The sequence below is a fragment of the Chlamydomonas reinhardtii genome, chromosome 9 (assembly GCF_000002595.2).
Source record: "Chlamydomonas reinhardtii strain CC-503 cw92 mt+ chromosome 9, whole genome shotgun sequence".
Classification (NCBI taxonomy): Eukaryota; Viridiplantae; Chlorophyta; class Chlorophyceae; order Chlamydomonadales; family Chlamydomonadaceae; genus Chlamydomonas; species Chlamydomonas reinhardtii.
The window spans coordinates 5927821-5945497 of record NC_057012.1 but is presented as its reverse complement, the minus strand read 5'-3'; the positions used below and the strand labels follow the sequence as shown (position 1 = coordinate 5945497).

At 61.3% G+C, this 17677-nt stretch overlaps 4 protein-coding genes across 5 annotated transcripts; 1 reads left to right on the top strand and 3 right to left on the bottom strand.

The window, feature by feature from the left end:
• Positions 1 to 246: 246 nt before the first annotated feature.
• On the bottom strand, positions 247 to 4680 carry CHLRE_09g402738v5 (uncharacterized protein). The gene is made up of 5 exons (XM_043066087.1): positions 4428 to 4680; positions 4198 to 4263; positions 3803 to 3885; positions 2207 to 3431; positions 247 to 2055 (listed from the first exon to the last, which is right to left on the bottom strand). The coding sequence occupies exons 1-5, from the start codon at positions 4470 to 4472 to the stop codon at positions 1645 to 1647; spliced, it is 1830 nt and encodes a 609-aa protein (XP_042921433.1). The 5' UTR covers positions 4473 to 4680; the 3' UTR covers positions 247 to 1644.
• A 63-nt stretch (positions 4681 to 4743) lies between these two features.
• CHLRE_09g402701v5 (uncharacterized protein) lies at positions 4744 to 7570 on the bottom strand. Of its 2 annotated transcripts, XM_043066085.1 has the most exons (6): positions 6934 to 7570; positions 6669 to 6742; positions 6290 to 6528; positions 5962 to 6156; positions 5710 to 5781; positions 4744 to 5513 (listed from the first exon to the last, which is right to left on the bottom strand). In XM_043066085.1, exons 1-6 carry the CDS (start codon positions 7539 to 7541, stop codon positions 5373 to 5375), a joined length of 1329 nt encoding a protein of 442 aa, XP_042921431.1. In that variant the 5' UTR covers positions 7542 to 7570; the 3' UTR covers positions 4744 to 5372. The 2 variants fall into 2 exon arrangements, with proteins under 2 accessions (XP_042921431.1, XP_042921432.1); XM_043066086.1 differs by lacking the exon at positions 6934 to 7570 and having other exon boundaries at positions 6669 to 6779.
• Positions 7571 to 7680: 110 nt separating this feature from the next.
• CHLRE_09g402663v5 (uncharacterized protein) lies at positions 7681 to 12406 on the top strand. The gene is made up of 7 exons (XM_043066083.1): positions 7681 to 8153; positions 8369 to 8425; positions 8695 to 8905; positions 9041 to 9259; positions 9403 to 9902; positions 10063 to 10333; positions 10553 to 12406. The coding sequence occupies exons 1-7, from the start codon at positions 8026 to 8028 to the stop codon at positions 11033 to 11035; spliced, it is 1869 nt and encodes a 622-aa protein (XP_042921430.1). The 5' UTR covers positions 7681 to 8025; the 3' UTR covers positions 11036 to 12406.
• Positions 12407 to 12438: 32 nt separating this feature from the next.
• Positions 12439 to 17669, bottom strand: CHLRE_09g402626v5 (uncharacterized protein). Its single transcript, XM_043066082.1, has 7 exons — positions 16939 to 17669; positions 16525 to 16887; positions 16043 to 16336; positions 15431 to 15765; positions 15030 to 15277; positions 14641 to 14861; positions 12439 to 14139 (listed from the first exon to the last, which is right to left on the bottom strand). The coding sequence occupies exons 2-7, from the start codon at positions 16811 to 16813 to the stop codon at positions 14114 to 14116; spliced, it is 1413 nt and encodes a 470-aa protein (XP_042921429.1). The 5' UTR covers positions 16814 to 16887; positions 16939 to 17669; the 3' UTR covers positions 12439 to 14113.
• Positions 17670 to 17677: the final 8 nt, after the last annotated feature.

Below are 17677 nucleotides of genomic sequence, written 5' to 3'. Positions count from 1 at the left end.
TGCAACATGTGCGATTGTGCGGCGCCTATCTCCTCTCTCCCAGTGCAAGGGCAGTCCTTCTGAACTTGCACCACCACGAGCGGTGAGCTGGCGGGCGAGCCAGGGGCTCACCGCCTCACCCACAGGGGCTCACCCACAGGCCGCAGGGGCTACCCTGCAGGGGCGCGAAGGTAACACTAGGTTACGACGGTTCGCCTGCACACATCCGGACACCTGAGGGCCCCGGCTGCTGTCAGGAGTTCCTTGGTTCATTGATGGTTACAGGTGCTGTATGTACCCCATTGGGTTGAGTTTGGGTTGACCCTGCGCACATGTTTAGTTGTCCGAGTCAACGACCCGTGTTGTCGGCTGCATCGCACCCCCCAGCAAAACTGTTAGTGGTTGCCCTTCATGTCTTGCCACCTCGCCCGTACAAGGTCTTCACTGGACCATGCACTTCCACTCCCAGCACTCGCCTCACACGCCATGAATGAAGCCGCATGCATGACAGAAGCAGCAGGGCAACACTCATGTGATTGAGGAAACGTACGCTCGTTCCCGACCTCGACACGGGCAGAATCTATCAACAGTATCAAGTGGCACCGTTACGGCAATCAGTAGCGTAGCGTGTCTCTCCCTGTCTACCCGACCCACTGTTAGGTAATCGCAACGGACAGCCCGGAATCCCTGACCCAAGTGTGTACGGTATTCAAGACTTACCATTTTCTCCCCCACCCCCACAAAGGATGGCGTGCGCTTCAGCGCCTGGCCACCTGCGGTAGCACGGCTGCACACCAGTTCTGCCCGCATAACCAGTTCTCCACGCAAGTGTCAAACCACACAAAGCCAGACAAGCACACCGGGAGCGCACCAGTATGCATGCCCAGTCGCAAAGACGCAAACCCCCATCATTGAACAATGCCCAATCCACGGTTTTACCCATGCGCATTTACCGTACCGCACTAGCAACGTAGCTACTATGGTCAAGTGCTGGACCATCATTCCTTGCATATGGCCGGGTGTCGTGTCCTTCGCATCCACGCAGTTGTGATCCCGCATGTCCCCATGCCCTAAGGCGGGTCCCATGCGTACCGTTTCAAGTAAGAAAAGGTGTTGAATACCAATCAGCGGCGTTGGTTACCGCCCTGCATGGTTCTACAACATGTTTGCAGCAGACAACATACAACAGTGATAGCATCACAATGACACAAAATTCATGATACCAACTTGTCCTGCAGACCAACACCTTGCGTGTTTCTTGAGCACGCAGCTCCCGTCACGGTGTCCATCAAAATAGCCCACATGCAAACAAAATAACAGTCGATGCCCCCCCAACTGTCCTTGCCGTCTTGATGCCCCAACCGTCCCTGCCCTTTTTCGGCTCTATCTTGCCCCGGATGTTTTTGTCCAACCACGAGTACCCGAGCGAACCCGGATCGACTTTTTGCACGCACGCCAGATCGCCCCAGCGCTCGCCAGGAGGCTACTTGCCTGCCAGCAACAGCTGCAAGTGCTCATTCCGAAAGACTCTTGCCCTTGCCCTCGCCCAAACCCTAGCTAGCCTACTCCCAAGCCCCTCCCCTCCCCTCCCCTCCATCCCGTAGGTGCGTGTGGGCGTCGAGTTGACTAGTACCGTACCGCTCTCCGCCCCACATTCGCTGCCCTCTACTCCACCTCGCCCATCTCGCCAACATCCGCCGTGGCCTCTCCCAGCGGCACCGGCAGCGCCACAGGCAGCTCATCCAGCAGCCCCGCACCTCGCTGCACACGCTGCGCCTTGCAAGCCCCCGCCCCCGTCCCAGCCCCTCCCACGCCTCCCGCCCCCGCCCCTCCCCCGCCACCTGCTCCCACGCCTCCCGCCCCCGCCCCTCCTCCTCCTCCCGCCGCCGCGGCTCCCCCGCCTCCCGCTCCTCCGGCTCCTGCGGCCACCGCGGCGGGCGAGTGCGGCGGCAGCGGCGCGTCCTCTGCTGCCAGTGCGTCCTCGGGCTGCCCCTGCATGGTGCGCTTCAGCTGCAGCGCCATCACGGGCTGCGGCCGCGCCAGCCCCTTGAGCCGGTACTCGCCCAAGTCCACCACCTGCGGCACAGGACAGGACAGAGGGAGAGCAGAGGGGGGAGGAAGAAGAGGGGTGTGGGAGAGGGCCTGCGCTTCCATGGACACCAGCGCGCACACGAAGAAGGTTTCCCCTTGTGCTTCCCTGCAACAGGACCTTGCACGCCAGCCGCACCTGAACTGTCAGCGGCACCAAGTGTGCCCGCCCTGCAATTGCCACTGCCGCTGGTGCCAAGACCGGCCCCACCGCCGCTGCGACCATGCTGCGACCGCCACCGCCGCCGCCAGGGCCGCCGCTGCCCGGCGTCTGCGGCCGACATGCCAGGCTGGGCAGATTGTTCACCGGCGGCGGCTGTCCCGCATGCGAGGTGACAACCGTGTTCGCGGCAGTGGACGCCGGGCCAGTCGGCACACACGGCCCTGTAGCCGGCGACGGCGACGACTGGAGGGAGGGCGCCTGGATTCCGATGGTTCCCCGCAGCTGCGACAGCGGCACGCCCTCGCCCCCTGCCCCTGCGTGGCCTTCGCCGAACCCGTGCCCGTCGTGGCTCCCCGGCGCCGGCACTGCCGCGACTTCGGCGGCGCCGTCACCCGAGGTCAGCTGTGGATGCGCCAGCAGCTGCGGACCCGCCGCAAGCTGCACGTTGGAGCCGGCACTGGCGCTCGCGGGCGCCGACGCCAGCGACGCAGCGCCGATGTCGAGCCGGGGCTGCACGCGGGCCTCGCCCGGGCTAGACACCGAGGCGCCGCTGGGGCCGCCCAGTGGAGCAAACGGCCCCGCATGGGAGCCGCTGTCCGCAAGCGCAGTTGCTGTGGGCAGGCCGCTCGCGCTCATGGACAGGGACAAAGTCTTGGCAGGGGGCGCGCGGCGGCCCTGCGCCGGCGCCGGCGCCGCGCTGGCGGCGGCGGCGCCGCCGCCACTGCTGCTGCTGCTGCTGCTGCTGCCGCTCACCGCAGCCGCAGGCCGCGTGGTGCCCTCGGCGCTCGCGCCTGTGAGCACGAGCGGCTGCTGCGTGTTGTTCTGGGATGTGGTGGTGGTCAGCGTCCCGACCGAGCCGCGCCGAGAGCGCGGCGCCCTGCCGCCGCCGCCTCCACCGCCCCCATCCGCGCCGCTGCCCAGGCCTGCCGGCGGCGGCATGCCGCCGGGTATAGGACTGCGGGCCTCGCTGGGGGTGCGCTGCTGCTGGCCTGCCGCTGCGGCCGTCATCATCTGCCTCCACTCGCGCAGCACCTCCAGTCCCGCGGTGGTGTCCATGAGGATCTGTCCGGCCTTGGCGCCCGCCATGAGCCGCGCCGCGCGGTTGACCAGCGCGCCAAAGTAGTCGGCGCGCCCGGTGGTGGCGTGCGGCACCACACTCAGCGGCACACCCGTGAAGATGCCCACCTTGGCACGGAAGCCCCTGGCATGGGGAGATATCAGAATGTTAACATATCAGAATATAGAAGGAGCGAGGTGGCATGCACACACGTGAAAGCGCAGCGCAGCGCAAGTTGGGACCCGGCGTGGCGGTATGTCCAGATAGAGCGAGATGCCGCCGCTAGCGTAGCCGCTTAGCGCACGTTAAGTAGCCACGTGTGCAGCCCGCTGTGCGGGGCCATGCCGCGGCGCGACAGATCGGGGCTGTGACACGACACACTCTGGAATCGCAGGGTTGTAAACTTGCAAGCAACCTGCACACACGCGCGTGCATACAGATATCATGGACGCGTGCATGCGCGGTGCCACCACCCCAAGTACGGCCCAGCAGCCAGACGGGTCCCGCCGCCGCACCTGCGCAGCGGCCTGCCGGTCGTGTCCGACAGCACAACACGGCCCGCCTCGAACTCCGACAGCAGGTCGGACGGCCAGTCCGCCTGTAGGTATGTAGGGAGGAAGCGCAGGAGGGGTTGTAGATTCCAGCCCAAACTAAACCGAAACCAATGCATTAGAGCGAGGAGGAGACGGGTGTGGCGGGGGAGTCTAGTTGACACGCTGGAAGGTGCACACCACGAAGTAGGAACGTTGCCCCAGGCATTGCGCTCTGGAGCGGACGCAGGAGGGCAGCCGAGGACGGCGATTGAGCCCGGGCCATTGCGTGCGGGCGCAGATTGGGTAAGGTGCTAAGGCGCGGGTTGGGTAAGGCGCAAAGGCGCTGTTGGGGGCAGTGTCGGCGGCAGCCCTCTCACCACGAGCAACCACTGCTGGAGGGCCAGCGCAAGCTCGGCCGCAGCACGCGGCGTGTGACAGCACACCTGCAGACAGGTGCGAATTGTGGGTATGTTACTTGCATGTGGATGTGTAAGGGTAGCGGGGGCAGCCTGGGTCAGACAACTCAAGGTGCAGGCGTGCTGCTGCTGCTGCTGCTGCTGCTGCTGCTGCATGTCGTGCAGTCGCCCTACCCTGCCGCCTTGCTCACCATGAAGGTGCACTCGTACTCCTGGCACTCGTACGCGCCATACATCTGCAGCACCTCCCGCACCGCGCCGCAGAACACCGCCCCGCTGCGCTCCGCCACCTCGGGCCGGCTGTTGGCGACTGCGCCGTAGCCCGCCGGCGACACGAACAGCAGCGAGCAGCGCGGGACACTATAACAACGGGAAACCGCGTCTGGGCGCGTCTGGGCCGCGTCTGACCTGTGAGACGCGGTGTCAGACGCGCCGAGACGCTGCGCGTTAAGGGGGAAACGCGGGGGAGACGCGGGAGAGACGCGATGGGGACGCAACCAGAAACAGTGAAGCGGGGCACCATTGCAGATAGCGCGTTTCACTGCGTCTGCGAGACGCAATGGAACGCGAGTCGTGACGCGGTACAATTGCATGGAGAGCGCGTCTTAGCTAACGCGATGCGTCACACCAGACGCTAGCCTGATACCCTAGACGCGCCGCGTCTCACACACACGCGATGCACGAGACGCACTGCGTCTTGAGACGCGATTCGAAAACAGAAACACGGGGGAACCGTACAATCCACGGAGAAACACATGAAACTCTTCATTCCAGAGCACGTTACACTGCCTCTATCCCACATCTGCGGCGGACCCTGGCTGCACACATGTTTCAGGATTACCTGAACCGACCATCTCACTCGCTTTCCACGCAACTACGATCTGACAGTAAGTGCATCACAGTCAAAGGCGCTCTGTCGCCCATCACAGTCTCACTGTCATGCACATGCAGCACAGCAGTCCTCAAATGCCACTCGCTCATGCTGGAGTGGATGTCTACACAGGGTCCAAACATACTACCGCTAGGTGGTCTACACAGGGTCCAAACATCCTAATGCTCGGTAGCTAAGTCCAGAATAAGCCGTACTAGGCCTAGTCCGAACATTGTACAATCCATGTAGCACCAGCATCGGCAGTCTACTTGCCCCTGGCGGCCTTGCCCCTGGCGGCCTTGCCAGCCTTCGCGGCCGGAACCTTGGCAGCCTTGCCCTCAGCGGCAGTCTTGGCATCGGTCTTGGCCTTGGCAGCCGGGGCTACCACCTCATCGCCCTTGTGCTTCTGCATGGGATGGGGGCGTAGGCGCAACAATGATTCGCCATCATAAATTGGTGAAAGAAAACACGCAAGAGTACACTGGCGTAGACCAAGAACCACATGCATTAAGAATGCATTCTGCTGAACCCCACCCGAGAGCACCAACAATGCTGCCACACACACCCTGAACCAGACGACGGAAGCTCGATCCCCCATTCACCTTAGCTGGCGCCTCGGCCGTCCTCTCATCCTTGCGCTTCTTCGCATCCGTCCGCTTCTTGTCGCCCAGCGCCTGCATGACAGCAAGTGTGCCGCAATGCTGTGAAAGCGAACTTGCACGACGGGACGGTCCGTCCGCAGTGGTGCCTGGCACCTATGCCGCAAGGGACCATCTCCAGTGCAGAAGTAAACGACTTACGCAGCGAGCCATATTAGACGACGCGCGCAGAGAACATGATCACAGTGGTCTTACCTTCACGCGCTCGGCACCCGCCGCGGCCAGCTTGTCGATGGCGCCTGGGCTGGACTGGGGCATGGGCGGGGGCATGGGCGGGGGCATGGGCGGGCTGGGCTGGGGTGCGGCGGCGACGTCGACGGCGCCTGTGGACCCCAGAGAGGAGCGCTTGGTCTTTGAAGAGAGGCCGCTCAAGGCCTTGGCCAGCGGTCCCTGCAAGAAGCAGCAGAGTTGTGTAAGCGCAACAGACATTCACCAACAACCGCGCCTGGTCATATCAGCAGTAAGGATGCGCTCGTAAGCGAAGCACGCACTGACAGTCTGGCTATGTAAGAAAGTAACCCACCAGAAGGCCCCCGGCGTCGATGGCACCGTAGGACACCTTGGCGTCCTTGACGCTCGCGGAAGCCCGGCTTGGCAGCAAAGACTCAAGCTCCTTGCAAAGACCGACCTCCTCTTCCGTCAGCGTCTGCTTCTCGCCAGCCGTGAAGCGCACAGGGTCGCGCTTGTAGCCGTCCCACATCTTGCCCCACTGGCTGCGCCATGCGTTCTTGTACCAGCCACGCTCATTCTTGGGCTGGTTCTCTGCAAGCACGCGGTGGAGGATGGAGGATGGAGCAGAAGGTCCAGGTCAAACTGACGCAAAGTCTGCCTCTCGCGCATGTCTCTCAACGCACTCATTGCAAGGTGCTTATACAGTATATACAATTAGAAAGCAGACTCACTGTCCTTGACAGCGCGGGCGGCTGCGGTCGTCTTCTCGTAAGTGGTGCGCTTGGCGTTGAAGTCGGTTGCCTTCCTGGATATGTTGTGAAAGAGTAGTAGGATGAAGCAACATTATCATATGTATAAAGAATTAACTACGGTCAGTTCAACAAGTCAACGCGGTCAAGTCCACTCTCATCCCCCTATTCCTCATCGCTCATGCTACTGACATTCCTCCGCATTCTAGCGTCCTTCCCATGCCAATACAGAAGAACAAAAACTCACTTTGTCCAGTCGGCCTGGAAGTCTTCGCGCGACAACGTGATGCCTCGCTTCAGGCTCCAGGCGTAGGCCGCGGCCATCTTGTCTTGCCAATACTTTTTCAACTCGCCATTGGCGGCCAGTCTGGTGTTGAGCAGGCGGGGGCCTTCGCCAGGGCCGCGCTTGGCGAAGGGGTAGAAGCGACGGACGGCCTCCATGAACAGCGCGGAGTCCGGCGTTCGCACGCGAGTGATGGGCTCTTTCGCGTTGCTCTTCTTGGGCTTCTTGATGGGGTCCTGCTTGGACTCGCGCACAATGGTGAGGGTCAGCCTCTGCTTCTCCGCATCCCACGAGGCGCAGGGAAGGGGGCAGGCGGGCCCGTCAGAGCCGCTGGCCAGGTACTCGAGAGCAAACGCCAGAACCTGCTCCGGCGAATAATACTCCACGGGGTCCTCGGGGTCCTCGGGGTCCACAGAGAGCTTGTAATTGACGGTGGAGTCCGTCTCGGGGAGAAGATCCCCCCTGAACGTTTCAGGCTTAGTTCCAGGCGAAATCGTTGTCGCCCACTGATGGTAGACTTTGTTGGGATGGTCGGGATCCTTGATAAGGAGCTTGCAGACACGGGCGACCATGTTGGATGGTTGTGAGGTAGGGTAGTGCACGAAAGCCCTCTCTTGCAATTTAAAGCGCATTCAAACGATGGATTCCATCTCCCATCCCCGTTTGACTCAGGTCGGAGGCCAATTCAAACGGGTGAATCCAAAGGGTCCCCTCGAGTCCCTGGGCATCATCACCTTCTTGGTGTTTTTGAACACCTTCAATTTCAACACCTGCAAAACTGCTACGTATCGTTTGTAAAGGGAGGGACTGGTAGGGGTAGGGTTTTGCGCATGGGGCGGGGGCGGGCCGGTGGTGGGCGATAGCCAGAGACACGCGTTTGGGCTCGGCAAATGGTGGGGCATAAACAATATAAGCAAGAGTACATAGTAGCAGCACTGACTGCCACGGAGTTACAGGCGCGCCGACTTTGCCACCCAGGGCTCCGGGTGGCAACGTCGCGTTGAACGGCGTTCGCGGGCCCGGTGCCTCTTGATTTGGAAGAAGCACCTAATAGGAATGGAGCCGTCTAGCTCGGAAGAGGTTGGCCTGGAGCAGGGCGAGGCCCGCAAGGATTTGGACATAACTGAGACGGTTTTGAAGAAGGGGACGCTGTCGCTGTCATCTGATGAGGCCGTAATAGTAAGGTGAGATTTGAGGAGGGGAAGGGGGACACTCGCGGGACTTCCGCAAAATCACATGCGGGCTGCATGTGCAGGGCGGCACTTGCGAGGGCCGGCGGCGTTGTGCGGCTGGACATGCCGGGCATGCCTAAAGCCTCATGCCTCGCGGCACGAGTCGAGGAGGAGCAGCGGTGGAGGAGGGATCCTTCCAAGGCCGCCCACCGCGGGTGCCCCCCAAGGTTCCTGTTGGCGCTGGGCGAGAAGTGGAGGCGTCACGGCCGGGAGGAGCTCGTAAGGTGAGGCTGGGGGGAGGTACAGGCCATGGTTGGGAGGGCTTGGATGGATGGGCTGTGGTGGCCGGGGTACGTCACATCGCCGGAGGCGGGCCTGGATTGGGCGGAGGCCTCAGATGGGGCATGGCGGGGGGGAGCGGGGGCGTCCGGGGCCGACCGGGCTAACCCGAATTGGAAGGGGCTGCCCGGAGCACGGATGTGGGGGCTCAGGCCTCGGCGCGAGGGGCTGGGCGCGCTGACTGAAATCCCACACAATCCGCCGGCTCTCGCAGGGAGCTAAGAAGGGCCAGGGAACGGGGGGACAAGTTGACGCTTTTCGCCGGCATTGCGGATAAGCTGGTACGGCTGGAGCTGCCACCCATGGCCAGGCCCCAGGCAATGGGCGATGAGGTGGGGGATGTGGCGCCGGACGTGGAGGAGAGCATCATGGGCATGGTGGAGGACAACGAGATCGTGTCCCTGTCCGCGATCCTGGAGCTGAAGGTGCGCAGCCGGGATGGGGCGGCAAGGCCATAGGGTGCACGTAATGTGGACATGCATGCATGCACGTGATGTGGCCTCGATGGCAGGCGGGCCTGGTCGGCATGCGTACGCCCTCATGCACGAATGCCTGCACAGGGCGCGTGCCTGGAGGAGGGGGAGTCCGGTGGCGTGGAGGATGGGCGGCCAGCTTCATCGACTACGGCAGCAGCCGCGGTGGAGGGCACTGCGGTGGCTGCACCACCATTGAATGTGGTGACGCCAAAGGAGGGAATGGCTGATGTGGAAGCAGCAAGCAGTGGTGCTGGTGCTGCCCGCTCTGGCACTGATGTTGTGACAGACCTGCCGGAGCCCGGGGTGAGGGGGGAACTTTGGGTATCTGTGGTGTGGGACCGCCATTACCCCAGGCCCCCCAACAGGCCGCGTGTGCAGGGGTCCTGAGCACTGCAATTGTGTGTTGGATGTCTTGAATGCCATTTGTGACCGTGTGTCCGCACCAGGTTGCTGCTGGAGAGCTAACCGATGGCACCTTGCTGAGGGAGCTGTACATCGCCCTGCGAGTCCCCGATGCCCTCCGCGACCTACTGCGAGGCAACGTGCGGCAACTGCGGCCGAACGTGCTCGACGCGTGCAATGCGCGCGCCAAAGCTCGTGCGGCGTTGGACCTGGAGACGCAATCTGCGGGGAGACCCCGCACATCAGCGGAGCTAGCGCTGACCGTGTACTGGGACATGACGGGCAGGGCATGCCTGTTCTGGATTGACATGACGGGGACTGACGGCGTGTTCAACCCAGTCCTCCTGGTCCTGTATGTGCCGGGGCCGGTGATGCAGAGCAAGTACCCGGTGTTGGTGCGAGCGGCGCGCAACATGCAGCGGCGCCTGATGGAGGCGCAGACGCTGAAGAAGGTCCCCCGTGGTCGGCTGAAAGAGTGTGGCGGCGAAACTCACATGGCAGGCTACCGGCATGTGCAGACCAACAAGGCGAGCCGCGTGACCATGTGAGTGGTATGGGACTGGCAAGCGATGGCAGGGAGGGAGGGGCGTGCGTAGCGGTGGTGGAGCGGAACCTGAGGGGAAATCCAGGGAGGCGAGGGCTTTGGGCGGCGTTCGGGATGGCTTGGCAACAGATGCAAGGTGCACGGCCTGATTCCTTGACAGGTATGCGCACACATCGAGGAGCCACGAAGCGCGGGTGGTCATTGGTGCGTTCGGCCTGTGCATCGCCATGCTGCTGCTGGCGATGTGGGACTACCTCGTGACGAGCGCGAAGGAGACCGTCGCGGGTACGCCTGCAATCCTGGCGACAGGGGCGCCATGGGGCCTGGTTCCGGTTGGGCTGGACTACTTCACACACCCGCATCTGGACCCGGACGACGCAACGCCAACTGTCGTGTTCCTGGCTCTGTGGAAGTCGGCAACAGGGCGCCGGGTGAGCTGCCAGGCGTCAAGGGTTGGACGAGCTGGTGGGGTGGAGAAGGGACCCGGCGGAACGTTTTTGTGGCCGGGTGGAGGAAGGATGCAAATGCCAGCCAGGGAGCATTGCCCTGACCAAAGCCGGTGCTTGACAATTTGGGCGTGGGCTCGCTGGCGCGCTTATGGGTATGGCCCTGGCCTGCTGTATGACAGCTCACCCCTCATCGCCATGCAGTGCAAGGACTTCCTGGACGATGTGGAGCGTGCGGCGCATGTCAGCCGCAACCTGTTCACATTTGGTGGGGTCAGCGCCTACACCCGCACCCAGGACAGCGACCTGCTGGTGTTCGACGCGCGGCAGGTGGTGCACGGTGCTGACTTGCGTGTGCCACTTAACGCTAAATTCGATGAGGCGGGCATGCCGTGCGGCGTGACGGTGGGCTCTGGCGTTGTGTCACGCCAGTCTGATGTGAAAGTGGGGAGGGCCGAGGCACGTGGGCGGTTGGAGTTGGCGGCGGAGGGCAAGACCGCATCTCTGCATGTCATGTGCAAGCGCGGTGAGGAGTTTGAGGCGGAGATCCTGCGCATGGCCGCAAGCGCGGGGTGTGAGGCCGAGGCTGGATGTCATCCGCCATCCCAGAAGCGGGCTGCGGGTGCGGCCCTGCCGCAGTCAGCTATAAAGGGCCGCCGGGCGCAGGGCAGTGGTGGGAAGTGCTGAGCGGGCGGATCAGCCATGCACGGCTGGTCGCAAGCATGTATCGTTGTTGTTATGAGTTCCATAGGTAAACAAACAAGAGGCCGGAAGATCAATACTGTACTGATGGGAAACTTGTGTCTCAGATGCTGGGAAGCTTCCGGTGCAGGGCTGCGTGCGCTGTCGGCAGCCGGGAAGTTTTCTTTAGTGGAACGGCGGGAAGGGGGCTGGGGCTGCATCGTCATACGGCACCGGTGCAGGGCTGCGTGCGCTGTCGGCAGCCGGGAAGTTTTCTTTAGTGGAACGGCGGGAAGGGGGCTGGGGCTGCATCGTCATACGGCACCGGTGCAGGGCTGCGTGCGCTGTCGGCAGCCGGGAAGTTTTCTTTAGTGGAACGGCGGGAAGGGGGCTGGGGCTGCATCGTCATACGGCACCGGTGCAGGGCTGCGTGTGCTGTCGGCAGCCGGGAAGTTTTCTTTAGTGGAAAGGCGGGAAGGGGGCTGGGGTTGCATCGTCATACGGCACCGGTGCAGGGCTGCGTGCGCTGTCGGCAGCCGGGAAGATTTCTTTAGTGGAACGGCGGGAAGGGGACTGGGGCTACATCGTCATACGGCACCGGTGCAGGGCTGCGTGCGCTGTCGGCAGCCGGGAAGTTTTCTTTAGTGGAACGGCGGGAAGGGGGCTGGGGCTGCATTGACATACGGCACCGGTGCAGGGCTGCGTGCGCTGCCGGCAGCCGGGAAGTTTTCTTTACTGGAAAGGCGGGAAGGGGGCTGAGGCTGCATCGTCATACGGCACCGGTGCAGGGCTGCGTGCGCTGTCGGCAGCCGGGAAGATTTCTTTAGTGGAACGGCGGGAAGGGGGCTGGGGCTACATCGTCATACGGCACCGGTGCAGGGCTGCGTGCGCTGTCGGCGGCCGGGAAGTTTTCTTTAGTGGAACGGCGGGAAGGGGGCTGGGGCTGCATCGTCATACGGCACCGGTGCAGGGCTGCGTGTGCTGTCGGCAGCCGGGAAGTTTTCTTTAGTGGAAAGGCGGGAAGGGGGCTGGGGTTGCATCGTCATACGGCACCGGTGCAGGGCTGCGTGCGCTGTCGGCAGCCGGGAAGATTTCTTTAGTGGAACGGCGGGAAGGGGGCTGGGGCTACATCGTCATACGGCACCGGTGCAGGGCTGCGTGCGCTGTCGGCAGCCGGGAAGTTTTCTTTAGTGGAAAGGCGGGAAGGGGGCTGGGGTTGCATCGTCATACGGCACCGGTGCAGGGCTGCGTGCGCTGTCGGCAGCCGGGAAGATTTCTTTAGTGGAACGGCGGGAAGGGGACTGGGGCTGCATCGTCATACGGCACCGGTGCAGGGCTGCGTGCGCTGTCGGCAGCCGGGAAGTTTTCTTTACTGGAACGGTTGGCGGCCCCGGAAGACACAAGCCCAGAAGACATCATCATGTTACAGACTGCATCAGCCGCGTGAGCGGCTACCCAACTTGCACTGCTCCTTGCCAATCACCATCATTGGTTGGCAACTGAGAAAACAAGTGGTACGTAATGAAGTAACTTTTATTCTCGTCGAGCTTGCAGCGCATCACCTTCGAGTCAATGGCTTGCAATAGCACGGGGAACGAGTTCAGGAACGTCTGCTGGCGTTCTTGGTTGGGGGTTGCCTTGCGGCGACTAAAGTCTGCAGCATAGTACAACGACTGCGGCCGTACCACCTCCACCTTATGCAATTCGCAAATCGCCACACGGCATACAACCCCACGCACGGTTTGCACACGAGCATAGAATGCAACCTCTCCAACATACACAGACACGTCCTGATCGTCCTCTGGGGTGTCAAGGGATGGCGCATACTTAGTCTTCACATAAAATGACTCACGTGCAGTGGTCAAGTTATACTTTGTAGATAGTAAAACCTGGTCACGTCGTACAAGTGCACGTTTGAATATAATAACACTTGCGTTCTGCAAGTCACCCTCCACCACACCTGAACGTGTCGCAAAGTCCTCTTTACTAAAAGCCTTCATGAATGCTTCGAAGACAACTGTCCGCTCGGTCGGACCCGCCACATATCCGCGCCCAAGCAGCTGGGAACCCTCACCATCCTCTACATCCGCGCAAACATCCCCCGTCAATGTGACGTGTGCTGCACGGTAATCTGGCACCCACTCATCAAATGACTTGTACTGGCTCCCACCCGCAGCCAGTGCATGGCCGGCCTCTACCCCGGCTGGCCCGGTTGCACCACCATCCGCGGTGCCACCTCCCCTGCCACGCTCAGCTCGCATCTCAGCGAGCCGGGCACTTGCAAGGAACCCACTCACAATAATTTGCTCTGGACACCTGGTTGTGCGGAACTTGACCCCACTTTTGACCTGCTGCACACCGCGCTCCACCCAGAACTCAGTTGCAAACGCCACGTGCCCACGTGCACGCTCCTGCTCGCGTAGCCTACATGCCAGTAGATGCATGTTGTAGGTAGCAAACTTCATGCCAAACACGAGCTCCGAGTCACAGCAGAACTGTTTGAAGGTTACTGCTGCACTGTCACACGCAGCCTCCGAGAATTGGTCATACCGCAGATAATGCAGCATGGCCGTGCGCAACATCTCCCACATTCTCCCCAGGTCAAACTCACGATCCAGCCCTGCATCATCTTTCCGTGTAACTACCGGCATCACAACTTTATTAGGATCCCCTCCGTGCGAGTGCAGGACGTATAGGGAGAAGCAGTCCGTCCAGTGCAGCCATTCTTCCATGGTCCAGTACGAGCAGGGGACAATGTCACGGTAGGGTCGGTTAAAGTCATTAGTAATGATGAAATGGGATGCACGTGCAGTCATTCTGCGACGAGCCTCTACACTTAACACAAAGTCACTCTCAGCCTTCTTGACGGACTCGCCCAGCACAAAGTGCCAGAACTTCTTGATGACACCGAACAGAGCTGCATGCGCTATGGGCACAACCCACACGTTATTCATGTCTATGTACGACAGCTCCTTCGCTATGCAGGAAATGCCATGGCAACCCAGCGCCGATGCCAAGTCATGATTACTTTCCACAACCTGTGCCCGATCCATGTGGTGCGCATGAGAGATCCGGATCCTGCTGTCACCGCATAGTGCAGTCTCTGGCATCTGACAGTCAGGTGGCAACAGGACGTTCAGCGCTGTGTTGATGTCCGCCGGCTTGTTGTACCCCAGAAAGTATGTACCATGGCCGTTAGGGCCAGTCTCTCCCAGCAGCATGCAGTGCCCACATGCGTTCTTGGCCGCATGGGAGAGCCAAAGACTCAACGTCCGGTTTGCAGGCGTATCTGCGTGCAGACCAAGCAGAGGTCAACATACGGACCCAAGCACTTCCGCCCCCAGTCCTCCTACCCCCACCCCAGAACCACCACCACCAGCCCAACCCCGCCCCATCATGCCCACCTAAGCCACAGCACTCCTGCCCTCACCCCAGCACTCCCACCCCACCCCAGCATACCTGCCCCGCGCCCCGCCCCTGCACTCCCACCCCTGCCCCAGCTCTCCCACACCACCCTAGCATTCCCGCCCACGCCTGAGCACTCCTGCCCCCGCCCCACCACTACCGTCCCCAAACGCTCCCGCCCCAGCACGGACTAAAAGCCCACTCACCAGCAAAGATACCGCCCAGAAACATCTTGTGCCCGAAGGTCCGGCCCGAAGCAGCGTCCACCACGGTCATACCCTCGGTGCCAGGCCCGAAGGCCTTGAATGCTGTCAGTGTTGGGCGCAAGTAGACTTCCATTGAGTCAGGCTCCGAAGGTCCGGGCGTGATGATCAGGGGGAAGCAGTGGCGGCGCTTGCTGCGTTGAGTCACTGGCAGGTCCGCGCACCTGAAGACAGCAGTTAAAGAGGGGAGCAATAAGGTCTGGTGGGTGATGATTACAGCATAGGCACATACCTAACGATGCCCATTACATCAAATGCACACGGAGACACTGTAGGTGCACAGGAAAGCAATTGCCCATACTATACAACAGGCTGAGGTCCGTCACACGCACCGAATGAACAGCATCCCGCAGCTGTACTTCTTGAATGAGAAGACCTCGCCGAAGTCAAAGCCCAGGTCGTAAGCCGAGCTGTCGGGCTCGAAGAACTCGCCGGAAGTCTTGGCATTGATGTCTTGCGCGTACCGCGAGCCGTAGAAGTCGTCAGGGTTGTTGTCGCGCCCTGTGCCGCGAAACGTGCAGAACCGTGGGTCCATGAACATGCCGCGCACGACATTCTCGACACCGAAGTCGTAGAACCTCTGTGGGAAGACAGCACGTGCACGCGGTCATGGCAAAGGGCACTGAAGTCAAGAAGGGTTGACGGAACAAGGGCATGCAGGATTGGGAGACCTGGGGAGACTTATTGCTATGGGGAGGCTCCGCATGGGCAACAAGTAAAGCATGCAACGTACCTTGTTCGGAACTGGTTGGTGTCCTGGCCGGGCAGGCTTAAACCGTCGATGGCCGCAGCCGCACTCATCTTGCAGGTGCTGGTGCCACTCATCTCGAGGGAAATCAGGGAACAAGCACTTGTCGCTCAAACAAACGTGCTTCTCAAAGTCACGTGCGTCTGGAATGTCCAACATCTTCTTCATTATGTACAGCGACGGGGGCAAGTTATTGCCAGGTGGAAAGCACACGTCACGAAGGAAACGCAGCTGACGGTCCGCAACATTATCCCGTACGCGCCCATCAATCTTCTCCTTCATCCAAGCGTAAGCAAACTGCCCCACAGTGATAGGTGCAGCTGCGCAGATAGGTGTCGTACCGGAATTGCAGTAGTGTGCCAGCGGAGAGGGTGAAAGCCACGGAAAGGGAGGTGCATCGCGTCAATCAAGTGCGCCGTTACATACACAGAATTCCGTGGCGTTGCAGTGGCAGTTCGAATACCCATTCCATTCCAGTGTTGCCCGCGCCTGCTGCTGCGCCCACCACGCCATACCCCAGAGCTCCCTTGTCAAAGCCTGTCGAAATCCCGCTGTCCCAACCCCGCCCGACCCGACCCGACCCACATCCCGACTTACATTGAGTGCCTGTTCTCCACAGCGGCTCTGACATGATGCCCTTGAAGTGCTGCACAGACCGCGCACCATGCTGTAGTTCGGAGATGTTGGTGGGTTGCATGACCATACCCTGCGCCGCAAGGTCGTTGGCAACCGCACCGGCTTGGTCATCAGCATCACCGTCGCCGTCAACAGGCGCCAGGTGCCCGAATTGCTGCAGAATAGCATTCAGCAGCTCAATGGTGTTGATGTTGGCAGGGTCGTCCTGGTCGAGAGAAGCCACAACGCGGTGTAGAGCTGCCGCCAGGAAATGACCTGTGGATTGGGGGTGGGGGGGCAGGGTTGGGCGGGACATCAGGGTAATGCAAAGTTAGATGTCGCTCCTCAACGATCTGAACATAAGCCATGTCCGGAAGCGAGAACCCCAGGACAGAGGCATGACCCAGCACCCAGACCCGGGCTTGCGGCGCGCAAAGGAGGACCGCAACCTGCGCGATACTTACCCGGTTCAGCGTCAGCAGCATCTTCCTCTTCCCCATCGGAGTATAGGTAGTCGCTGTCCACCCGGGCGCTGCCGCTATTACTGTAGCCACCACCACTCCTGTCACTGCCATTGCCAACATTCCCGCCGCCGCCGCCGTCGGTGCCGCTACCGCTGCCGGTGCCACTACCGCTGCCGGTGCCGCTACCGCTGCCGGTGCCGCTACCGCTGCCGGTGCCGCTACCGCTGCCGGTGCCGCTACCTCTGCCGGTGCCGCTACCGCTGCCGGTGCCGCTACCGTTAGTGTCCATGCTGTCGCTCTCACTAACAGAACCCGCAGGCGAATCCCTCCCTCCCTCAGGAAAGTCAGCGTCTCCTAGGCCGCCTTCGCCACCGGTACCGGCAGGGAGAGGGAGGTCCCGAGGTGCACCCTCACAGCATTTTTCGTGGCGAGAGCAAGCCGCTCTATCCTTCAACTGTGTTGGCGAACGGCATCCAGGGTTGGTGCACGTGTAGACGGGGTCTCCGAAGTGGTTTCGAAAGCGGGTGAAGCGGTGGAGGCTGAGCCAGTTGTCTGCGTGCACACGGTGTGGTTGTAAGTCCTTTGCCGTGCCAAGCCTCTTGATTCCCAACAACTATACCTGAGGGTGCTGATGGCCTTCTCTTTGGAGTGCCACCCATTAGCCGTGCGAGCACTTGCAGCTCGGAACCGGACGCCAGGCCACGACGTGCCAGCACGGTCGAACGCTCCAGCAGCGTGTCGCCGCCGCGCGCGACCAAGCGCCATATCCGGCTGTTATCTAGATGGAAGAGGGTCGTGGAAGCGATAAAGTCGAAGACAGAGCCCACAGTGGCATCGACAGGTCCCACGAACGTGACGAGTTGCCCTGAAGGAAGCCTAATGAAGATTTGTAGCTCTTCCGTTTGTGAACTTTGGCTGATAGCGCGAGGAGCAAAGCTCAGGTGAACCGTTGCCAGAGCCGCCAGCACTAACACTAATGTTAACATTGACAGCACTACGTGCGCAGTAAGCGCTGAGGTGGGTTGGTCGGCCTGGAGCCATACAAGCCCGCTGTGAAGCGCGCTCTGAAGGCCCCAGGCCGCCACCAACGGAACAAGGCCCGTTGGCAGACGTATCATGAGTGATTCATGAGTTCGTCAGTCATGTTTATGTT